This window comes from Syngnathus acus, chromosome 10 (assembly GCF_901709675.1).
Source record: "Syngnathus acus chromosome 10, fSynAcu1.2, whole genome shotgun sequence".
Lineage (NCBI taxonomy): Eukaryota > Metazoa > Chordata > Actinopteri > Syngnathiformes > Syngnathidae > Syngnathus > Syngnathus acus.
In genome coordinates, this window is record NC_051095.1 from 2,383,168 (window position 1) to 2,406,839 (window position 23,672).

General features: G+C 43.8%; 2 protein-coding genes across 11 annotated transcripts in view; both read right to left on the reverse strand.

Moving 5' to 3' along the window:
• Positions 1-23,672, reverse strand: part of LOC119129646 (C-type mannose receptor 2-like) — a 902,042-nt gene that overhangs the window by 494,295 nt on the left and 384,075 nt on the right. The window lies entirely within an intron of this gene.
• The window catches only part of LOC119128075 (neurexin-2-like), a 250,844-nt gene that overhangs the window by 148,010 nt on the left and 79,162 nt on the right, over positions 1-23,672 (reverse strand). For 9 of the 10 annotated variants that reach the window (XM_037260157.1, XM_037260158.1, XM_037260162.1 and 6 more), the window contains 2 exons: positions 18,161-18,181; positions 1,412-1,441 (listed from right to left, as the gene is read on the reverse strand). In XM_037260157.1, coding sequence (XP_037116052.1) covers positions 1,412-1,441; positions 18,161-18,181 — 51 coding nt within the window. The remainder of the gene's footprint in view (positions 1-1,411; positions 1,442-18,160; positions 18,182-23,672) is intronic. The other variant, XM_037260160.1, reaches the window with a different exon arrangement.

The window sequence follows — 23,672 nt, forward strand, 5'->3', positions numbered from 1 at the left end:
ATTTGACATCATTTGGATACCCATCCAAATTATTATTATTATTATTATATTAATAAATGATTCACAAAATTAGCTGGAAAATAAATCAAGTCTAAATAATAAATACATTTTTAAAAATGTTAAATATTTTCCATTTCCATTTTCGGGCCACCTGCAATACCGCCACGGGCCACTCGATATATAATATATTATATGTATTAATAAATGATTCACAAAATTAGCTGGAAAATAAATCAAGTCTAAATAATAAATACATTTAATTTAAAAAAATGATCCAAATATGTATTTTCCATTTCCAATTTTGGGCCACCTGCAATACCGGAATGGGCCACACGAGGGCCGCAACCTACCGTTTGACAACCCCTGCCATAAAGGAAACGTGGTTTGATCAAACAGTCAAGTGCTTGGCGACATTCTACATCCAGCAAGTCCTTTTAACATGTCGTCGGACGTTTTCACGTCTCGACGCCGAAAGTTCGGACTTCGCCAACACGAATCACGCGAAGCTTTTCTTTTTCTCTTTCCCTACAGCAGCAAAGGTCAGAACACTCACTGACTCCTGCTCTTGTTCACTCCTTTCGATTTTATGAACTCAGCTTTGACGCTTGCCTTTTTCTTTTCCCGCGGACAATTTGGACTGAGCGTCCGGTGGCGTCAAAAGGTCAACAAATGAGGAGAGCAAAACTGAGAGAGGGAGACAGTCCTGACTTGGAGGCCAGCAGCACACAAATGTCAACACAGTGTAGCCAACGGGACTGGAGCACGACATTAAAAAAAAAGTGCGTTGAAAGTCAGAACGCTTGTGACAAACAGCAAGTGGACTCGACATGAAAACAGTTCTCGGAAACATCACGCCAACAGCGGGCGTTGTTTTTCTTCTTTTCTCAAATCCGCCAGCGAGCTATCGCGAGAACCTGAACGGGAGGGAGCCCTTTCAAAAGATTGCCAAACAAGAAGAATGTCAGCAGAGTGGTGAGAGGGGGGGGGAAAAAAAACTCTGCACATTCTATATTCGATGTTGGTGGATGAGCAGCAAACAACGTTTCGTTTTGCTATCGCTGTTGAAGACGCAGACAAGAGTGTTACCTTCGGCCCCCGGGGTGAAGTCATCATGGTCAAAGTTGGTCAAGGGTGAAGGTCCAGGACGTTAGCCATAGGACGGGACAAGTGTGTGGGAGGGGCGGCACATTGGTGAAAAACACAACAGAGGGAGGGAGGGAGGAGGAGTGAGATGGTTGGAGAACATTTAAGGAAGATGTTTAGGGGGTGGGGAAGAAAAAAAATATGGAGGCATTTGAATGGTACAGAGGAAAGGTCAGGGAAAAAAAAAAAAAAATCTGTTCAAAGGGCTCAGGGCATCCTCGGGCAAGAAAAAGAGAACCCAAACAAAAAAAAGAAAATGAACCCATACCTTGGTCGTTTAACGTCAGGTGCGCCAGACCTTGAAAAGGGAACAAATAGACAAAAAGAACAGAAAGAGGAAGAAGAAGAAGAAAAAAGAAGGTCATAAAAGGCACGGGAAGAACAAAAGCATTGTCACAACGTTGGACTGCAGTTTGTGACAGACATCCTGGGGCAGACTTGGATGTCAGAGTTCAAACCAAAACAGAAAAAGAGCAGAGAGAGAGAGAGAGAGGGAGAGAGAGAGAGAAAGAGGGAGAATACCAACAGAAAACAGGCAAACACTTTTTGAGTGAAGTGTGTGAAGGGTTTTGAAAGAAAAAAAAAAGCATTTTTTTTTTTTATTTGCCGCAACACCCGAAGGCTGTTGCTCTCACAAATGCTTTTTTTTTTTTCCCTCTGGAGTACTTATGGAACACAGAAAAAAAAAAAACTGTTTGGCAGAGAAGGAAGGCTTCAGCTAGATTTGTACTCAAATGATTGGAAGAAGAAAACCAACACGACGAGAAGGTTAGATGCGCTATTTGGAGAAGTCAAAGATTATCCACACGCAGATAATGGCCGCCGCCTAAAATGGAGGCGGCGGCGGCGTCTCGCCAGATAAGCGTTGGCGTCCATCCATAAAGCTCAAACTGCCAAACTAGCTTAGCTTTCTAAAAACACATCTGGGATAAAAACAAAAAAAACTTCAATCCACTCCAGGTCATTGTTCATAAGAACTAAAAAAAAAATCAACATGTAGACTGCAGCCCAAAAGCAAACACTGAATATTTGAAGCTATTTTGTGGACAAAAGGGAAAAATAAACAAACTCCAGGCAAAGAGGGAGGAAAAAAGCCCGTCCTGACGATTGGCTTGTCGGAATCTTAAATCTGACAAAAAGCAAACGCAACTCCCCAAACAAAGCGATTGGATTTGACTTGAGGCGAGACATACTTTCAAGAGTCGCTCGGGCAAGTCAACACCATTCGAGTCAACCCGTCTCGACTCAGTCGATAAATAAGACCGACAGCTCCCCAACTTAAAAAAAAAACAAAAAAAACAGTAATAGCAAGACCAGAAAGAGAACACAAAACCAAAACCGGCCTTTCTCTTGCTACCGAAAAATGTCACCAAAGATTCTCAAGAACCACCAAAGGTTTTTTTATGGACCGTCAGGGACTGACAAAAATCATCAGAGCATCAGAATTCAAGCGCCACCGTAGCTTCCGAAGCGTTTTTTCTTTATCTGACCGCCGACCGGTTTTCTGTTGGCCCTTGACAAAAAAACAAACCTAGTCATTCCACAACTTTTTGTTTTTAGCCCCTTGCTCATAATTAACTCATTCAGCGCCAGTGACGGTTATAGACGTCAAAGATATTAATTGGGCAAAACCTGAAAAAATGACAGTTTAGCTGAAAAAACACATCAAATATAATAATTATATATATATATATATATATACACAATATCTAATAATATAAAATATATAATATATAATATATAATATAAAATCTATAATATAATAAAGTAGAATAAAATATCATATAAAACTTATAATATAAAAAATATAATATATAATATAATAAGCTGTACGGTCCAAATGGCATCTATGTTGTCGCGACGAACCAATACGGGAAGTTCTTCAATGACCTTGTGACTTCAATGACCTCGTGACCTTGCGTGACGCAATAGATGTGTCAGGTCTCACGGCGACAACGACGAGGCGCCCTCGCCACCGCGTCCCGCAAACCACGTCTGAGCCCGTCCCCGACAGCGGCATGCTAAACAGCAGCATCCTCCAAGGGCTCTTTGCAGCATATGGCCGCCAAACTTGACATCCTCTCGCTTAATCTTCCTCTTTGTGCCCCGAATGGAAGGACGGCGCACCATTCACGATGCATTCCGGCATTCAAAGCGTGTGGCCGAAAGGCCGGCGACAGCGAGGGCAAGTTTGTAAAAGTCACATGGAATAACACAAGGAGGCGAAAAGGGAGAAGTTGCTGCACCCTCAGCGTGTTATAAAATCAAACAGCATCTACAAATCAGCGGTTCTTACTCAGCCCGGGCACCGTTAAAGTTTCATCGCGTAATCATTGTCGTACGTCTGGCGGAAGCCAAAAGGTGCCGGCGGGGCCCAAGCGCCGTTTGTAAGACATTTGTTGAAACATGGTTCCCGTCCAAAGTGAATACAAATTCCTTTCAGCCAGCTCATTTATATTGCATATAGTGTCTTTTTGCAGCTTAAGTAATATGCAGACGGCTCAAATTTAAAGTGCTGTAATAATTCACAAGAGTGAGACAGCGAGAGGGGAAATATTGAGAGTTATAGAATCGTCTTAAAGGCTTTGCGTGGCTCCCGCTTTTTTTCTTTTTTTAAATTATTAACAGAGTGCAACCACTTTCTAAAGTTGACTTCATAACTCTTCACATTTGCTAGTACACTTTATTGGTAAATACACACATGAGATCACAAGCTAACCTAATTAACAAGCTCAAGGATGGGAAATTTGGAGCCATTTTTTTTTTTTTTTTTTAATCGGTGTTTCCTGAGCAGATGAGTAGCAACGATGCTATTTGGTATATGGACAACATAAGTGCATACCTGTAAAATACATAAATATACCGTATTTCATTTCTCATTATACAGTTCTCTGTATAAAAGATCCGCTATGCTAACACAACATATTGTGATTTTTTTTTTTCTTCCAAATTCTCTTGCATAAAAATGACACATACTGCTCAATATTATGTGAAAGAACACATTTTATAAATTTTTAAATATATATATAAATTTATAATAATAATGAAATAAAATGTTATATATATATATATATAAATATAAAAATTTATAATAATGAAATAAAATTTTATATATATATATATATATATATTTAAATTCCAGACCGCTTTGGTGTAAACACGCTTCGTATTTTCTGTGTGTTGCCTGAAATTCCAAGGGGGACTATTGACCCCCCCACAAACCCCCACACCCCCATCTCGGAAAGACACTTAAGCTTGGCCGCGCGAGACATTAAATCTTTATGGTCACTTTCCACTTTATGCAGCAGCAACAGCCATCATCTGTCAGGTGTAATGCGCTAAGTTGTTTGGAAACCCTCTCAGCATATGCGCCGCTGGATTTAAAGCTTCCATTAGACGGCACCAGCACTGTGTAATTAACATCACATACGACGGAAACATACGACAAACATTCGAAATGTCAAAGCGGGAGGTGCGTCATGTGACGAGGTTGAGACCTAAACTCAAAGCGAACATTTCATCGGCTCCCACACGTCTCCTAATTAAGCGGGTGACGCAGAGTGAATCACTTTGACGCACGCATTTTGTTCATTAAAACACAGCTAATATGTCACAGGATCCGTCTGGAAAAATAAACCTCATCACCCGGAGACCGGCGAGAGGGAAGAGAAGCCAGCAGCTGCCTCTCGCCTCGTAATGAAGCGCTTCATAAATAAATAGGAGCTCCATATGTCGTGCCAGCCAGCGAGGGAAGACTCATTTCGGGTTTTAGCCGCTGGAAGCTAACGCTACGGGGATATTGATGATATCGTCACTTAGGCTAATTTACGGGAGGCAGACGGAAGATTCTCGGCGGAACTAACGGGTTAGCACATCCGGGAAATGAAGCACATGGATGTCATTAGAACCTGCGTGTGCTTTGTAGAGAAGACAATTTGTAGTTGGAACAACTTAAAAATGTAAATTCGCGACATTCATGGCGACAATGTTAGCTAGCGCGACAAAGCTAGCAAGGTGGGGTCTTTGTTTTAGAGTTTGTTGGTGACAATTGCGCGAAAGCCGATTTTTACCCCAGCAAAGACTTAAAATGCGAACCTAAAATTCTACTTTGGACTTTTTTTTTCTTTTTGCAGGCCCGAGGAAGCTCCAGTTTATCTCTCACAAAGCAATAAATTCCCCCCCTGACCTCCATTTTCCTTTCATTGATGAGGTCGCAGCTAATCATGCTTTCCCAAGTGCGACTTGGCCAACACGACCCACCTGCACTTTCCCTCCGTCCCGTTCCTAATTTTCCACGAACGGCAACACGGCCGCCCTTTCCGCACAGGCAATTTCATGGACTGAATGGCTCTGATTGCCACTTCTGGAATGGCACTCATTAGTGGAGTCTGAAAGCGGCGAGTGGGCAACAAAATGCATCCTTCCAATGTCCATTTTCAGTTTTTTTGCCCTCTTTTGCTCCCCTGGAAGTGGTAATTGCGGTGTCAGACGTGATGGAGAGGCTGACAGGGCAGTTAGCGGGGAGGACGTTCGTCACACTTTAAATACAAAAGCAATCAAAGCATTTCAACTCTGTACGAGCGGCAAGGAGGCAACCTTCATTATGCTCGCCGAGCTTTTACGGGATCTGAGCAGTCGCACCGCATGATGTCCACGCCAAGTATTTATGCCATGTTGAATTTCGGTGCCGTGGATCGGGTCCATTAGTGGATTGAAAGCAAGCGTAAATAAAGTTGCCTCGCCTCGCCACGGATCTTTTCAATCTGACGCACCTACGCGGCAAAAGGCCGGCCAGCCAGCCGGCTGGCGCTCCTCTCAGCCGTGCAAGCTCCAATCAGAAAGACACATTAGTGCACAACGACTCCTCGCCTTGAGCCGCTCTTGATGTTTCATGTTTCATTTTGACAACTCTTTCCCCACCCACAGCCGCTCGCGTTCCACTCCGCTAGCACTGACTAAAATCACGTCGGCGGCTTTCTTGGATATGCGGCCCTGCCGTGAGCTTCGCGGCTTTTTGTTTATTTATTAATTTATTTAGTTTTTGTTTATCTATTTATCTATTTTTTAATTCATTTATTTATTCTTTTATTTATTTCTTTTGATTTAATTACATTTATTTGGATGCCGGGGAATGGTACGCGCTGGGTTATGATGACAATGACACGTAATGGAAAATTAATGTCTTCCAGCTGGGACAATGCGCTCGGATTTGTGGAGCTGCAGGAGAGCTTCATCTTCTGTGAGAAATAATGAGGATGTATATTAACATGAAAAGTATTTTCAAATATATAAATATGAAGATTATCACATTTTTATATACTTTTTTGGGTTGCATTTGACTACCGGCTGGCAAATCATGGATAAAGCCAAGAAAAGAAGTTTCTAAAGCATCTGTGTTAAACCCCAGGCTCGCGGGCCAGATGCGGCCCGCCACATCATTTTATGTGTCCGGCGAAGATAAATTATGCATCAAATTCATGTGTCATTACTAAAATTGCAAATTGTCTTCACTTTTCAATTTGTTTTGAAATATTTTAACAGTTTTTAGTTGTCTGATTTGAAAATGAGTTTGTTTTGTAGCTTACACTATGATATACCGTTTTTTTCCATGTATAATACGCAAAATTTAACTAATTTATTGTCCTAAAATCTGGGGTGCGCATTATACATGGGTACAATTTTTTTTAAATGTTTTTTTTTTTTTTTTAAGAAAATCATGGTACAACAAAACCAACAACAGGACTGACCAACAAAGACGTGGAACAAAAAGACAGGGTGACATTACCAAAGACAGGAACAGAAACCAAACAGACATCATGACAGGAACACATGCAATGATCCGACGGTGAGCGAGGGGCAGACAGGACTTAAATACAAAACACGTTACAAGAACAATAGTGTGTTTGTACTGTGCTCTGGTCATTTCGTCAAAGAAGGGATAATAGTCCTCTTCTCTTCTTGACTGACAATGAATGTGATAGTTTAATACAATCAGCAAATAACAAAATGCGTATTACAGGTAATATTTTATTTCACAACACTTTGCCTTGTTCCTTTCGTCTCTGCTGTTCACTTCAAACACGCTCCATACGAACGCAATGCTCTCGTATCAGACGCTTGCTCGATCACCTGCTCGTTTGCTGTCACAATGTACCCTACACAAATCCGAAACATTTGTTGCGGCTCCGAGTCACGACGAGGGGCAAGTTTTGGTTTCCAAGGGTGTTTTTATTCCTCTTCAACGTCTCTCCCATACAGAGCCGCCTTTTTCACATGTCTGCACGTCACTTTCCTCTCTTTTCATCTGATCGCGGTGGTGCCTTTACGGGCAGTCGGAGAAATCAACGCCAACAAAAAAAATACATCCAGCCTAGTTAAGACCATACCAAAGACTATAAAAATGGGACCCATTGCCTCCCTGCGTGTGTGACGATCATTGGGACTTAAAAAAAAATAAAATAAAAAAATAAAAAATTGGGTGCGTATTATACACGGGTACAGGCTTTTTTCCAGCATCAACATGCCATTTTTAGGGTGCGTATTATACATGGGGGCGCATTATACACGGAAAAAAACGGTAATATGAGGTGTTCATACATTTATTTGGGTTGACAGTCATAACGACCCTCCGAAGGAAACTACGACTACAAAGCGGCCTGCCACAAAAATGACACCCCTGTTCTAAAGCGATGAGAACGTTTCACATCACACCGATGACAATCGTGTGTGAAAACGAAGGTGACAACTCCACGCTGACATTCAGAAGCCGAAAATCACCTCAACCAGGGAAAAAAGAAAAAAAAAAAATCATGCTTCTAATTGCCTCCTATTTTGCACATGCTATAAAATGACGACAGATCCGCGATAATCATAATTGGCTGCAGATTGCCTTTAATTACACAAGAGACTTTGATTTTTTTTATGCAATTAATCAATCTGCACATCAAATGTCACGTTGGCGGTTTGGGTTGTTAGCTGCCAAGTGCAAAACGCCCCGTTACTGGCCGCTCTTTGTTCATCTACCCTAATTAATTTGGGAAGACGAGTGCTAAAAAAAAAAAAAAAAAAAAAGGACGAAGAAGAAGGGGGGGAAAAAATTCCCGTGCATATATTCAGACAAACGGGGGCCCTGAATCGCAGCCAGCGGCGGCAAAGCACAGACGAGCGGGAGCCGATCAGGAGAAAATTAAACGGCACTGAACCTTGTAAACAAATATTCCGACAGCGCTCGACACAATGGCGGCGACGTCTGGTGCCGCTGTTGTGTGAAATAGGCCGGCTCTGTGCAGAATGGTTTTTCACGTATGACGGGAGCACAGGGAAAGCGGCGCCGGGAGAAAAAGAAGCAGACAAATCCACAGTGTCAATTTGCGCGGGGATAACAATATAAAATGCTAGAAAGAAAAAAAAATAATTCTGAAAGGTTTAAAGTTACAAACACGGGAGCGGTAAGCTGAACCTTGTTGGCATGACGACAGGAGTCAAAGAAATAATGCTTTTTTTTTTTGCACACATTGCTGACCTCATTTTAATTTTCGACAAACTTCCTATTTATTCTGTTTTGTGCATATTTTTGTCTGACAAGAATGTCGCCATTAAATGCAGCGCTGCCTCAAAATGCCCCCACTAGCTTCATGCTAACACGTGCACGTTGTCACGCTAGCTTAATAAGAAAATGTCAGCCACACTCAAAGAAACTTCAAGTGTGATGTTTTCAGCTGGTCACTCCATCTGGTGTTTGGTTTCTCGCAATGGTCTCTCGCCATCAAAGTCATCCGTTTACCTTCCTGATCGCCCTCCTCCGCCACTTTTGGCAGGAGATGAGACGATTTCGACACCGCCTTTCATGAACTCGATGGCACCTGCAGCTGGACAGCTCACACACACACACACACATCATTTTAAAGCGGCCCATACTGGATTAGTGATGCTAAACGCACATGAGAGAGAAAGCAAAATACGCCAAAATACGACAATTTACGCTCAAATATGAGATCATAAACTGAAGCATTTGCATGCTGATGATTCCATTTCGCTTTTAGTCACATTACAGAAGAGGAAAAAAAGCTCAGTGACCGACTAGCATAACAATAAAAACACAATTATGAAGGAATAAAGTCTGCATGAGGATTAACTTTTTAATCCATGATGCTCCATGAATGCTAATATGGCGGCCTACCCCCCCCACCCCTTCGTCCCCCTTTCCTTTACTTATTAGACGCTATTATGTGGCAATATAAAAAGATTAATTACGGCCACAAGACAAGAGTTATTACTTTAGCTCTGCCCTAAACTCATAAATCCTCCTCCGAGCACGGGCGTAAAGTGTACATCAAAGTGTACATAACCTGCGCATCCAAATCGATTCGATTCGTGATTTCATTGCAAAAAACAAGATTTTTTTCGCCTTGACCGTCGACCTCAACTACCTCGCTCGGGAATCCCAGCCGCGTATAATTACAATGTGCCGAGAAGGTGTAGATTACAGTCAATCAATTCCCGCAGACGCTTTTTTTTTTAATTAAAACTAATTGTCAGTTAAAGGTCGTAGCTGAAGGCGGGACAGAGATTAATAATAGCTATAGTTTAGAATACTCAGATCCCCGATCAATACGTCTTTTGGAATATTTCATCGCTATCAAATAAGGAGCTAATTGTAACTTTGATTTAACGAGCTGACAGCTTTTCCGATGGATTTGCATTCATCGAGTGTTTTCCACTCAAAGCGAGGACGCCCTGGGAACGGGGTCGACATGACTTGATCGACCCCCCCCCTTCACCGTCCTACAGATATGGCTAGTCGGCGTTTCTGAACGGGGGCCATCTGTTGCCGCCGCCGTTATTCTCCAGGCGGTGTGCCAAATAAAAAAATAAAAAGACCCAAAAATAAATAAAGTGGTAAGCGAGTGGGTAGGTGCGCGCACGGAGCACCCGGGGTGACGGGCGGGGGTCATGCATATGAATGAGCATCTGCGCTTGACAGAGAGCATTCTTGTCCAAATACTCGCACGCGGGAGTGCCACGCAACAGGTGTGTGTTTATGCTTAAGTGTGTGTGCTTCACGATAATGACTCCAAAGAGGATATCTGGGAGGAGAAGCTAACAACAATCTGATGTTGCAAAATGTGCAATGTGATGCAACCAAAGCCAAAGCGTGTTATCATGTCCAACTTGCAAAATTTTTTTTTTCTTTAGCTTTCTGCAAACACTTTCGTTTAAATTGTTTCACTGTATGTAGTTGGTATTGGTAAGAGTGAATGCCGGGATTAGTTTAAAAAGCAAAAAAAAAAACAGAGCGGTATCGACCCTCCCTCCCGACTCGTTTCTATCCCGCAACATGGCCGACGTGCACGTGAGACTGGGAGGGCGCTAGCGTGCACGTGGGCGGCCGGCCGGCCTCCCTTCGTCTTATCTCGCTCCGGCAGGCCACTCTGCCGACACGCACTCCAAAGAGCCCCCTCGTTGTCATTCATGGCTTCACACGTCTTCGCAAAATGTCACCGCCGGGGGAAGGGAAAGGCTGGCGGGTTCGAGGAGGAGTGGCAAAGCGCAAAACACACAAACTCCAAAGAGAAAAGGGTTCCGAGGCCCACGCAGCCGCCGGTTACCTCGGCGGGCTTTCCTTATCTCGCTGGCGACGATGTCCCACCGCCGCCGCCGGCGTCGGACACGTCAACAACTACTGGAGAAGAAATGGGTTCATTACTCAAGTGCTCCAGTATATTATATATCCTTCATATCCTCCCTCCTGACTTTTTTGAGGCATGTTGTAATCTATCATATCTTAGTCATATAATCTTAAATTCAATCTTTTCCTAAAATCATTCAGCACTAGTCTGCATCTTAAAAAAATAAAAAGAATCAAATAAATAAAATAATCATATTTGTTAGACCACAAACATGCAAGCCCCACACCACTTGAGGAGCTTTGCTGAAACTATGCCGGAATATCCACCGTTGCCAACAAGTGTGCAAGTGCACAAGCGATTGAGCGCAGAGGAATCTATTTCTGTCCGTAACGTATTCCCGATCATTTGCACGCTCTTTCCAGCTCAGCCGAGGAATCCATCGGCTGTCCGAGCGGCGTTCCGTGCATTAGCGTCAGGTGGTGGCTGACAGCTCGCCCGGGCGGCAACAGGCAGCCGGAGTGGAGGCCATCATAAATAATGAGCGCCATCCATTGCGATACGTGCGCTGCCTCATAACAGGCCGAGAGGGGGAAAAAAACAGCAGGAAATAACAGAAAAGAACCACAGAATGATGTATGAGCTTTTTTTGGGGAGGGGGCGAGGGGGGTTACCTTCAGCATGCTCTGACTAAAACACACTAAGTACTTAAAAGCCAAACTGGAAATGACAAAAGCTGTTTATAAAACAACTTCCATTATCACTTTTGGGACTAAAGTGATGCACCCGGCTGGCGCTGAGTAGACGGACTACTACTACATGAATTTACGGTTGCCATGGCGCCCTCCGTGTAGGCTCTTTTTGTGCGTCTCACGCATCATACATCGAGAGAAAAAAATAATTACGATGTTAGGTTTCTCTACACCTGATTTTCCAGGAAGGTTATTGTGTTAAAATCAAAGCTGCAACCCTTTCATGCATTCAAGCCGCCAAACAGGCTTTTGAATAGCAATCAAAAAAAAAAAAAAAATGGCAGCGCACGTCGTCAAGTGGGAATCAACCGGAAGCGGCTACAGCGGGCTGATTGCAGGCCTACTTTACGCAAACAATAAATCGGAACTCACGTGCGTGTCTCGAAGCGTCCGATGCCGACTGACTTGTTAATCAAAGAGCAGGCGGCCACCAGCAGGAGCAAGTGAAGCGGATTTGATTTAAAAACGGGCCGGTTGATTAGGCACACGCTGCGTGTGCTCTTTACGCCTTTTGTATTAGTGCCCATTACGTACTGATTGGTCAGTGTGAGGGGAGGAAATCGAGAGCTACTTGGAATAAATGCTATGAGAGTCTTTAAGTGGCCTTTATGTGGGGAAAGTTTGAGGGGGCGGAGAAAAAAAAACAAAACCAGATCCGAGCTCAAGCAAGACAGTTTTTCAGTTGGGCGATCTTTTAGGATCTAATATTTATCGAGATGGTTATTTCATTTGCCTTTTTTTGAAAATAGATGCTTGTAAGTTACGCCCCGGGCCATTTTGATGAGCGGAGGCCAAGCCTCACCCATCTTGAGTCTGACTGGCTGAGGCAAAACGTTTCTGTTGGAAATCTTGGCAGCTTTAGAGCAAAGAGAAAAGGGAAATGTGTGGGTTGGAATTGGAGATGGCATTATTTTGGGACATGAATGCGGAATCTGGGGCAAAGAAATATTAATCAAGGAATTAAATACGCTCCACGCAGGAATCTGTTCAAATAATGTCCTTAATAGCAGAAGCACGTGCAGCGTACTTCGGCTGGTCAGAAATGGCGGTGCCCGTTATTTGCACAGGGCTAAAAGAGCGTCATCAAATATTTAATAGGTGTCTGATATCACTTCATGTCTGCTTGAAAGAGTGTCGAGCGAGCTGCGGAGGGAAAAAAAAAAAATTATTTTCGTTTGAATGATTTGCATCCACTCACGGTAAATTTTGACGAGTTAGTATTTAACAGGCAAATTCTTCATGACTTTTGAAACAATTGTTCAGAAAGGAGGCTTACTATCAAACTAGGAGAATAAGTTGTGCATTTAAAGCATCTTAGCCTCTTAATGCTAAAGCTAACACACAATAGGAAACGCATATTCAAGGCTTTACACAAACACAAGCAATGTCACATTACTGGGATACATTCTTTATCCTCTGCAAAGAGCAAAGTGTGTCATCACCAGGGTTATAAGCGTTTGGGATTTTTCATTAGAATTTGTTTTTATTTCGGTTTGATTTTTTTGCCCCCCTACGGCCATTAAAAGGATTATTAAGGCAAGAGAAGCACAAAAAAAAAAAAAAAAAAAAAAAAAAAAAATGGAGCCCTGCAAGGTGTTTCTTCTTACTGGGTTAAATTGTCGCACGCACAGCTCCATAATTCAAAAGGGGAACTTTGGGCATCTAAAAGCAGCTGCAACTTTGATGACGCTCTCTGGCCGCATCTCGAAAGCTGACGACAAAGACAACGCACCCGACGGGCGAGATGCGACACCAGCTCGGCGCCCTCGGCGGACCAGAGGTTGAAATTTCAAACTGTGGCTTGTTGTCGCTTTGGAGATTCCGCCACTTGGATGTGCTAATGGCTGCAGCCTGCGGGCAACGCCCTCTCGGTGGTACGACGTGGAAATGAAAAAGAGTTTGCGATGATGGAAATAATTGGCAGCTCAATCAGAGACTTTGAACTCTGACAGAAAATACATTTAGAAACGCCACGTTTAGGACTGACGACTCGAACTCTTGACTCGGCCTCTCGTTTGAACTTGACTGCAATGTTTTCCTCGTGGCCACGGTTTTAATGCATCGCCGTCGCCATCAGCCGTGGCACGCTACTCTCGGCGTCGCAAAAGCTCCACCGTGGGGCGAAAAAAAAGAAGTTCACAGACAGGACAGCAGACGTTTGGGCGACCACATGAAAAGCGTACCTTTTCGCTTTGTTGCCGGCGACTGACAGATTGCACTTTTGCAGAGCGTTTGGACTTTTATCCATCCGCTCTCCCCAGCTGAGAGAAGCCAAAGGGGCCGATATACGCCACTTGACAGCATATAATGAGATCGTTTGAGATTATTATGCAACGCCGCATCCTGTCTGGGACCGGCGAGAAAGCGGACTCGCGAGATCCCGTAAAGCGGGTCCACAAATCACCTTAATAGGCTTCCGAACGCCGGATCGGGTATGAGTTTATTTGGAGAATGATGACAGACGTTCTCAGTGGAAGGAACCAATAACATTAGCTTAACAAATCAGGAAGCTGGCCAAGCAAGCCAAATGATTAAAAACAACAACAGGAAATCAGTCTTGTTATTACCTAATCAGAGGTCTCTTTATCGCATAGCTGTGGGGAAGTAACAGCACGGGGCGTGGAAGTGAGTAGGGAGGGGAGGGGGGGGGGGGGGCAGGATGCATCAACCTGTTTCTATGCATGTATAAACACCACAATCTGGGTAAATAATTATTCAGAGAGTTTGTGAACGCTGATTACAAGCGTCCCCCGGTTGCGCGTAATGAGCGGCAGACATTGGCTCATCAAATATGGATGAAATGAACGTTGACGCTTTCCACCGTGGCACTCAATCACGGCCGCAGTCAACTAAAGGTGAGCGGCGCTTACGGGGAAAGCTGGCGAAGCAACAACTCGCTCAAGAAGAGTAACAAACGATAGATTGAACGGGGATGTACTTTCCGCTTAGCTTCCAAATAAATTTTCTCCGGTGGCAACCGATCACGGCTCAGCAGTTTTCTGAAGTTGAGCCGTGATTGGTTGGGATGTCATTTCAGTAAGTGACAAAATGGCCGCCCCCTGCGATGGACAAAATGAGTGACTTTTCTTTGTTTAATTCAGATTCCGCAAACAAAAAAATGAATCAAAACATACTTGGAAGCCAATCTGACTTCATATCTGATCTTGGCAATCAAAAACAAGCAAGCCCAAAGAGCGAGTAGATTTTACCTTGAACAAGTCGTGATTTAATTCAGTACTGAGATACGATTGCCAAGTTGAACCCGACGTGGGAATAAGACTTAAGAGCCATCGATGGTTTCCGGAACGTCCCGCGAAACATCAATGGAAATGAAAAAGCCTGGAATCAAGATTGGTGACTTGAGTTTAGTTGAGAGGGAATTAAATGTGCTAGCAAAACATAGCGCTGTGTATAATACGCCGTGCGGAATACGTATTAGGGGTCGGGGTTACCCCAGATACGCGATGACCTCATATCGTAATATTTCTCGCCTGCTTCAGCACACGACGGAAACTCCAGGCTACGTTCTGAACTTGGCATGTTTTCCACGTGCGAGGCTCTGACAACTAATTTGCCCTAACATTTCAGCAAAAGGTCAAGACAAGTTTATGAATAGTGATGGAGGGAATAACGGAGGCAGGTAGAAGCTCTTTGGCCGTCAGTGTCCGGGTTGGAGTTGTCTGCATCGTCCAAGCCAACTAGTGAACTCGTTGACCTTTGCTTAGTTGACTGAGCTGCAAACATTTTGAAAGGTGGTCAAGAATCATCCGTACAAGCGAGGTCCTTAATTCACCTCAAAACGGTGGAGTGAGGATAAAGCTGTTTTGGCATCTGCTGAACAAGTCCGCCTCATTTCTGATTACTCATCAGAGGACAAGTGACAGTGGAGGGAGAGAATAAAAATGCGTGTGTATGGGAGTAAAATAGACAGTTCAGCATTTCATTTTCTCCGAAATGTCGCCTTTTGTTTACATGAACTTGCGGCGAGGACGGGAACCCATATCGGGCCGACCTTGAAATGAGCTAATGCGTGAAAATTGCAGAAAACAAAGCTGAGCTTGTGCACTTTTAGAGCAAAGCCGACTGCCATGACGTCACACGCTGGAAAATTCCATTCATTAATACCAGCTAAAATCCCAAATGAAAAGAGCCAGAGATTTTCTATTTTGGCAAAGAAAAGGGGACCGAGTGTGAGACTGTCAAATAAGCACATCAGCAGGTGTGGGCGGCGTGAGTCTGGCATTTCCCTCAACCTTTGGGCTTCGCAGCGAGACAGAAGGCGAAGGGACGGGCGGGAGGATGAACTTTTTTACGCCGGCACAATCTAGCCCTTGTGTCAAAGTCGAAAGCTTTGCAGTCGCTGGCATTTCAATGGCATAATTGAATCTGGAAAAGGCCGCAGGTACACAAAAGCAATCGTCGAGCACTCACGGATTACTCGGTGCGAGTTTAGTGTGCGTAAAAAAAAAGCGAGGCGGCGATCCTCTGCATATCCTCAACTCGTTCAGTACCATTGACGGCTTTACACGTCAAAGATTCATTTCGACTGGGCTGGCAGTGAATGAGTTAAAAGTTCCTCAAATGAATATTTTGATGGGAAATGCATTGAAGTGAACATCTTTGATACTCAAAGTCACAACAAGTGTCACCGCTGTTGTTGTCCTCCAACATTTGGCTTACAATGACGATTATCGACATGAGCACAATGTTCCGGAAACAAAAGGGAATTTGGGTTAATACCGCAACAACAAGAGTACATTTAATATCTTTGCCGCTCTGTTATCTCTTTCTCTTGCCTCCATGCCAAAAGTTTTGGCTTGACGTTGTTTCTTTCTCGCTGATAAAATAAGCAGAAAATCCTTCGTCTGTTCAAACAATCTCATTTAACTACAGGGCCCCACTCAATCCGTAATCCGCTGTCTCCAGCCAACACTGACGGGGAGGGCTCCAGCGTAATGATAAACTGGTTACTGTCCTTCCCTGAGGACGGGATTAGGTTGGAGGTCTGATGACTGAGACAGAAAAGATCATTAGCCTTGATCAGATTGATTAAGATCAGCTCGGCAAGGCCGTGACATCCCTCAGCCCGACGTTAAATCAGACACGCCGACCAGGGTCGCATTTAATCTGCCGTCGACCAATCGGACGAGAGCTTTCGCTTGGCCTGCTCTCGCTCGGTCCGACCGTCGTCTGAAAAAAGGGGGAGGAAATGAAAAACAGCCTGCCTGTTTTAGCGCCTTTTAAAATGCATGAATCCCAATCAACTGAGGAAACGGTTAGCGTCGCATTTGAATAATTGCAGCCGAAAAGTCCGACGGCTCGGATAAGCCGTGCAGACAGCGGCGTGACTAGCGAGTGGGCGGTGAGGTCGCCGAGCCCTTTCCCAAAACGCCCGGCGAGCGCAAAGCGCTTTCCGGCCGAGTATGAGCTGTTTGAATATTGAGACGACATCATTGGAGGACGCAGATGGCTGCGCTCGCCTCGTTTGCCAACGAAAACGGGTCAGTGTCGCAGGAACATCATCAATCCGCACGGCCCAGCGATCACTTTTCCAAAACACCCTCGGGCCTCTCTACCTCGGCGTCATCAATCTCACGGCACCTTTGAACGTGTGGTCAGTAACTTTAATTAGCCGGAGCGGGTCGAAGGGGGAAGCCCTAAAAATAGAGACCAAGCGTGCGTCCAATTAATCGCCTTCATAAGCACGGCTTGCGCTGGACCAGTAAAATTCATTTATCGACTTTCCGTTTGGGAATTGTAAAAGTTGTTTACTTCTCTGGCTGAGTGTTTTCCTTTAAAAGTGAAAACGCCACATCACGTTTCACGCTCCGTGGAAAAGCGAGTTAGACACGCGGCGTACAAAGCCAGACAACTTCAATATAATCAATGACCGGTTCTTTCCAAAATGGCACAAAAGTCACGTCGTGCTCTCAAAGTATGACTCACACCAGACATTCCTACGCAATATAACTCGATATATTTTTACAACGAAGCTGACTAAAATAAAAAAAAAACTGGCCTAGCTCTCCAAATGTGGTTCCTTGAACCCAGCTGACATAACTCCTACACACATGCAAAGAATGTAAAAACAGGAATACATTTTTTCCCATGTCAGAACTAAATGAGAAATGTCAGCTCCGACTCGCCCGGACTTTTTATACGCTAGCGAGCAGTATTCAAATGACCACAAGCAAACGGCCCGTTTTGAAAATGAAAACACACACTTGGTGCGGGGAGCGAGAAATGGTGTTTCGCAATTTGACAGGCAATCCATCACCCGCAACTCAACGGGACTCAGACGCTCATTTAAGGCAAGTATTTGCCACTCAAGCGCCGAGATCATATATTGTTGACGTGACCATGTTGTTTGGGACCGACAAGCGACACAAAATGGAGTCCGGTGCCAAGAAAGACACGAGTTATAGGCTAATAAAAGAGAATCAAAAGTAAATCCTGGAAGGAGAGAAAATAAACGGGAGTAGGGGCTGGAGAGTTTCCACTTGTGTCAGAAACGGGTCAATTTTGGAAGTCACTTCAAACCGCAGTCCACCGTGACAATGCACAAGAGCGTGCGTGAGCGAGCGGCCGCCATCGGCAGCTGCTCGACCGCACGGTCGAGGAAGCAAGCGTCAGTCTTACCTTCGACGACGTACTCCTCAGCTTCGGGGGAAGAATCCAAAGAGGGAGCAGGGAGAAGAAAGACAAAAAAATGGACGCATTAGTCACGTGTTTTACAGGGACAGACATGTTTTACAAGCTAGCTAGCTTAGCTCTAGTTTCAGTTAAACTTTTTGAAACAAACGCATTTTTTACTGAGATCAAACGCAGACATTAGCAGCTAAGCTAGCTATCTTAGCCCTCGCTCTAGTTCAGTCAAATCATTTTTTGAAACAAACGCATGAGTCGCATTTCTTACGGAGTTCAAACGCAAACATTGGCGGCTAAGCTAGCTAGCCTAGCTCGCGTTTCATTCAATTTACTTTTTGAAACAAACTTGAATGCAAAGTCCTTATCATTTCAAGGTTGACTCAAGGTTAATTGGCAGACCTTGCCTCTAAACCTTCATTCCCAAGTAGGAATACTTTTGAGAACTAGCCCGAGGAGGAATATCAGTGCACACCTAACCCGTTTCATTACTCTGACAGTTGGAGTTGTCTTTACCAGCCATTACTTTTATCCCGGAGGTGTTTGCCATTAGAATGGATCTCGCATTGCCCGAGGTCTGAAGACGTGCGTGTGTGTGTGTGTGTGTGTGTGTGTACGTGTGTATGTGCAAGTCTGTGTGTAAGTGTATTTTTGAGTATGTTTGTGAAAGTGTGCGTTCACATGTGTGTTCATTGCTTTGCCAAAAAAAATGGAACCAGTAGCGAGCCATTATTTCAAAACAAATCCTCACAAAGTCGACTTTCCACATGCCCAAAAACTACTCATGAAAAGCAACACATCAAGAAAATCTCGTTTTTATGTCCTGCTGGTGATGGAAAATGAAAAATTAATTCATCATGATTAATACTTAATAATGGTATAAGACTTACTACAAAACTACTGAAATAATACAACTGCAAAATACACTGGCAGGTTTGCATCGTTTGATTTTATCAGCTAAGGGGAAAAAAAAGGAAAGGAGGCCACGTGGTATCATTTCAGACTTCTTAGAGAAGAGCCGGACAAATTTACTTTTATCAAACAGAAGCTTTGCTCTGAACTTCATCACACTGTCAAAAACTTTTTCTTGGGTGAAAAGTTAATCCGTGAGCGACGGCCTTTACAGATTCCACATTAAATCTCTACGATAAAGGCAAAAAGAAAAGAAAAACCTGTGCCAGACAAATGGGCCTTTGCGGCTCAGACTTCCTTTTCCAGATAAAGAGAGAAATAAATAAATCAAGTGACTGATTTGGATCAGTGCAACGCAGCACATCCAGGATGAAAGGAGCCAAACGAGATGTGGGGTCAAACCAAGACGATGGCGCAGATGAGAGTGATACCGAGGCAGGCGCTTTTTGTCGTCGGGAAGGAATGTTCCGCTCTAGGAAAATGTTCAATAATGGAAGAATGAGCTGACTTTCACCTCCGAGGACGTCAACGTACAGCGATTGGGAGAGGCCACCTGCAGCAGAATTTGGTCATATTTTGTCACCATTAGTGGTGGACAAGCCGGTTGCAGGAAATCCAGTCGAAATAGCTCCATTTGTAGTTTTTGTTGTGTTAGTTTTAGGGCTGCAGTCCGTCTTTTATTTTATTTTTTACATTCTAAATCTGCTGATCAGTGGATGCTTGAACATTGCAAACAATCAGCACCTTTGGGGACGAGCAGAGTGATAAAGGCTGGAACGGTTATGGTGGGATTTAAAAATAATAAAAATAATACATCAATAAAATACAATACTTGTATGTATATTGTGTACTATGTCTTGTCACCGTGGGATAGTGGGAACGTAATTTCAATTTCTTTGTGTGTCTTGGCATGTGAAGAAATTGACAATAAAGCAGACTTTGACTTTTGACTTTGAAATAATAAAATAATAAATAAATTAATAAATAAAATAAAATAATGAAATAATGAACGTGAAATAATAAATAAAACCATTTTTAATGTACTTTACATTTTAAAAAAATCTCAGAAAGAAAGAAAAAAGAAAAAAAAAGGAAAAAAGAAAAGAAAGAAAGAAAGAAAGACAGCAAGAAAGAAAGACAGCAAGACAGCAAGAAAGAAAGAAAGAAAAAGAAAGAAAGCAAGGCAGCACTTCCCCCCGAGTGTCAGATGATTGATGGCAACCAACAGGCTCATAACAGACACGGCGGCCTGCAGTGATGTGGAAAAAGATCAAACTATATTTCATGAAAAATATTGAAAGGAATATTTTCACAAAGGCTTCCATTTGACTAAATTTGCCCCCGGGCCGGAGACTGTGGGCCAGATGGCCGCATCGCTCTGAAGAAAAAGAAAGAAAAAATACCTTCTGGTAATCTCTTAAAAGGTTTTCACTGTGGGATTATGAGGACCCACCACCCCGAGATCAATCTGCGCCGACTTGTTGCAACTTGAAACGGATTCTCTTTCCCTTTCATCCTTCGCTTTCCTCGGCAGCCATTTACATTGGGGGAGCTTACGCGAGCCGTAATCAGATTTCCAAGAGTAAATTAATTCTCAGCGTTGTTATACATTTGAGACAAATGCTATTTCCACTGAGCTCCGTTTAAAGTGACCTACAAGCCCTGCTGAAATTTTGCTAAATTCATTTTCCAACGTGAGCGGGATCATGTTCTTTAGTCCTCTTAAATCCTCTTTCAGATCTTTCGCTAAATAAATTTACTGACAGACGTAAGCACGCGCATTTTCTTGCACGGCCCGAGCGAATCTCTACCGTCCGATTGTTTGTTGCCGTGGTTACTAATTTATGACATCTCCGGATTGGAGAGGAATGTTGTGTAGTGAAGGTCATGGCAGGGGGGAGGGGGGGGGCGAGCGTCGTGCGGGCAGTCTGGCAGTTTACTGATGATAGCAGCACATCGGTATCGACACCCGGCACTCACCTGGGACGGCGCATCTTATCGTTGCAAAACCGGGGAAGACAGGAGAGATGGGAGTATGCGGGAGATAACGGAGGGGAGGAGGGGGAGGGGAGGGGTAGATATGAGACGTTAAGCAGCGGCGCAGTTCGACACCTTGGCAAGACGACTTATCTCCCATCCGAGTGAGAGGCGGGGACGGGAATGCCGAAAGAAATGTCAGCCTCTCGCCTTATTTTTGGCTAACTGTCGCTTTATGTGGCACAGACGGAATTGTCGGGATATTTCAAGGACGGCCTAATGGGGTTCGTGGCCACCACGTGAAGTCATCGGCCACCCAAGGTCAGGGCTAACCAAAAGTACTTTTGTCCCCGTCGAGACGCTAATGAGACATTCTTACATATTTGCTTCATGTGGTCCGGCTAGCAAATAAACAAACGACCTCCAAGACAGCCTCTTTAATGATCCAACGCAAGTCGGCTAACGATGATATCACACCCACGTTCATTTGTTGGATATTAACCGAGCCGGAGTCAAGGTGGTGAAACGAAAGTTGATGCTGGAGTCGTAAAAAAAAAAAAAAAAAGCCTAGCGTGGCCGTGTAGCGCCATTAATCAATCAGAATCAATAAGGTTCTTGCTCTGACATGGACAAATAAGACCTCAAACAAATCTGATTGAGTCCCGTCCGTCGCTTGGCTCGGACACGTGTCGAGCAATTTGTTGTGAAGATAAGCCAACAAGAAGATCAACGGCCGCTCGGATAGAAGCCGAGGACAAAACAAACACTAAAAAATAGAACACCTGACACATTTGTTGATCTCCCCTCTCGCTCTTCTCAGCTCTGTTTATTTGCCGCGTTTTTTGGACCCGGAGTCATCCGTCGATACCCCTCGTAAATTGCCTCCGTCGTTGCCGGCAAACAAAAGCCGATTCACTGGGAATGAATCGAGAGAGGAGCTAAAGACTAAAGGGGCAGATTTAGTGACGATTATCGACCGTCCCGATTGAGTTAGGACTGCTTGGCTCGGTGCGTCGACGATTCTATTGTGGAGAAGAGGAAGACACTCAATTCCCGTTTCTTGTTCTCGGGACTCGTGGACGGAACGAATGGAAACGATTTATGTACGCAAGCAAGCCGTTGTAAACATTACACTTGAGTCAAATGAAACAATTGACAACAACGTTTCGAAGCTTTCCAGACAAAGCGAAGTTTCGTAAGTTTTTACCGGAATGATCTTTCGTAACCGAGCCGCCGACGCTGCAAAAATCCAAGCAAGTCCCGCTAAGCGGTCGTCTCAATTTACGGTTGCAAAATTGAGGCGATTACGGATGCGAGGTCGAGAAGCGTAAATACAAGGGAGTCTTATTTTTGACGCGGGCCGCATCGTAGTCGTAGTTTCCTTCGGACGGCCATTATGACACAACGAACCGATGAATAACTAGTTTCGAATCTTGAGACTAGTAAAAACTGCTCATATATTTTATAAAAATGAACGGTAATAAAAATGACTCGCAATATGAAGACAATTTGTAATTTTAGTCCTGACAAATGAAATTGATGTATAATTTGTCTTCGCGGGCCACATAAAATGACATGGCGGGCCGTCCGGGCCTTGTGTTTGACACCATTGCGCTAATATAATACAACTGACTCTCGGAAAGGAAGAGGAGACCCCCGAAGCAGGTCGAGACCAGATTTGTTAGTAAAACATCAACGTAAGCGAGCAGAAACCTCGGGGAGACAAGCGAGACGAAATTATTGTTTTGTTTCATCACAGGCACATTCATTTTGTTTTTGTTTTGGAGCCAAACAAACCTTTTGATTTTCCTCTGCAAAAAAAAGAAAAAATTAACTTCCCACCTCTGCGGCGGCAGCAAAATAATAAAATAACGGTTGCTGGTTTGTTTTTGTTGAAGTCTAATAAATGTTGCGGAGACTTTGGTTGCTTGTTGCGCAACCGCCGGGGTGATTGCTTTTGATGTCTGACTTTGAAATGACTGAACTTGACAAAAAGGGCCTTGGGATGTTGGTTTTAATGTTTTAAGTCATATACTTTCATAGTAATTCAATTTTTGGGGGTGTTTATAAAGTCAAACGTTCATCCAGTGGTGCAAAAGTGCATCTAGTTTTAAATTTCAGAATATGAAACCAGTCCAGGAGTAACGGAGGGAAACGTGAGATGTCGGCCAAAAGCGTGACAATGACACGCTGACCTTTTGGAGACGCGTCATCGCCTAAGAAGACACGCCGGTGACAGTTTGGAGCTCGTGACTTTAGAGTTGATTGGCGAGAGGAAAACAAAGAGACAAGACGATACGCTTGCGGCAGCCGCTGAGGCTTCACGCCAGATGCCGAGGCTAAAAAAAATAAAAATAATAATAATTAATAAAAAAATCTGCTCGTTGCTTTGTCCTGCTCGGATCGGGAAAACGTGACAAACGATCAGCCTATTTTTGTCAACTGGACCTTGAGCTGTCAACGCGTTGCTTTGCGTGATAAAATAACGGGTCGTTTTTGTTTAAAATAGAGTATATGTATTCAAACCCACTTGTGACTTTTATATTATAAAAAAAAAAAAAAAGGAAGTCATATAAAGTGGGTCATTCCCATAAAAGCCTTTGAAGCTCTTATCGTC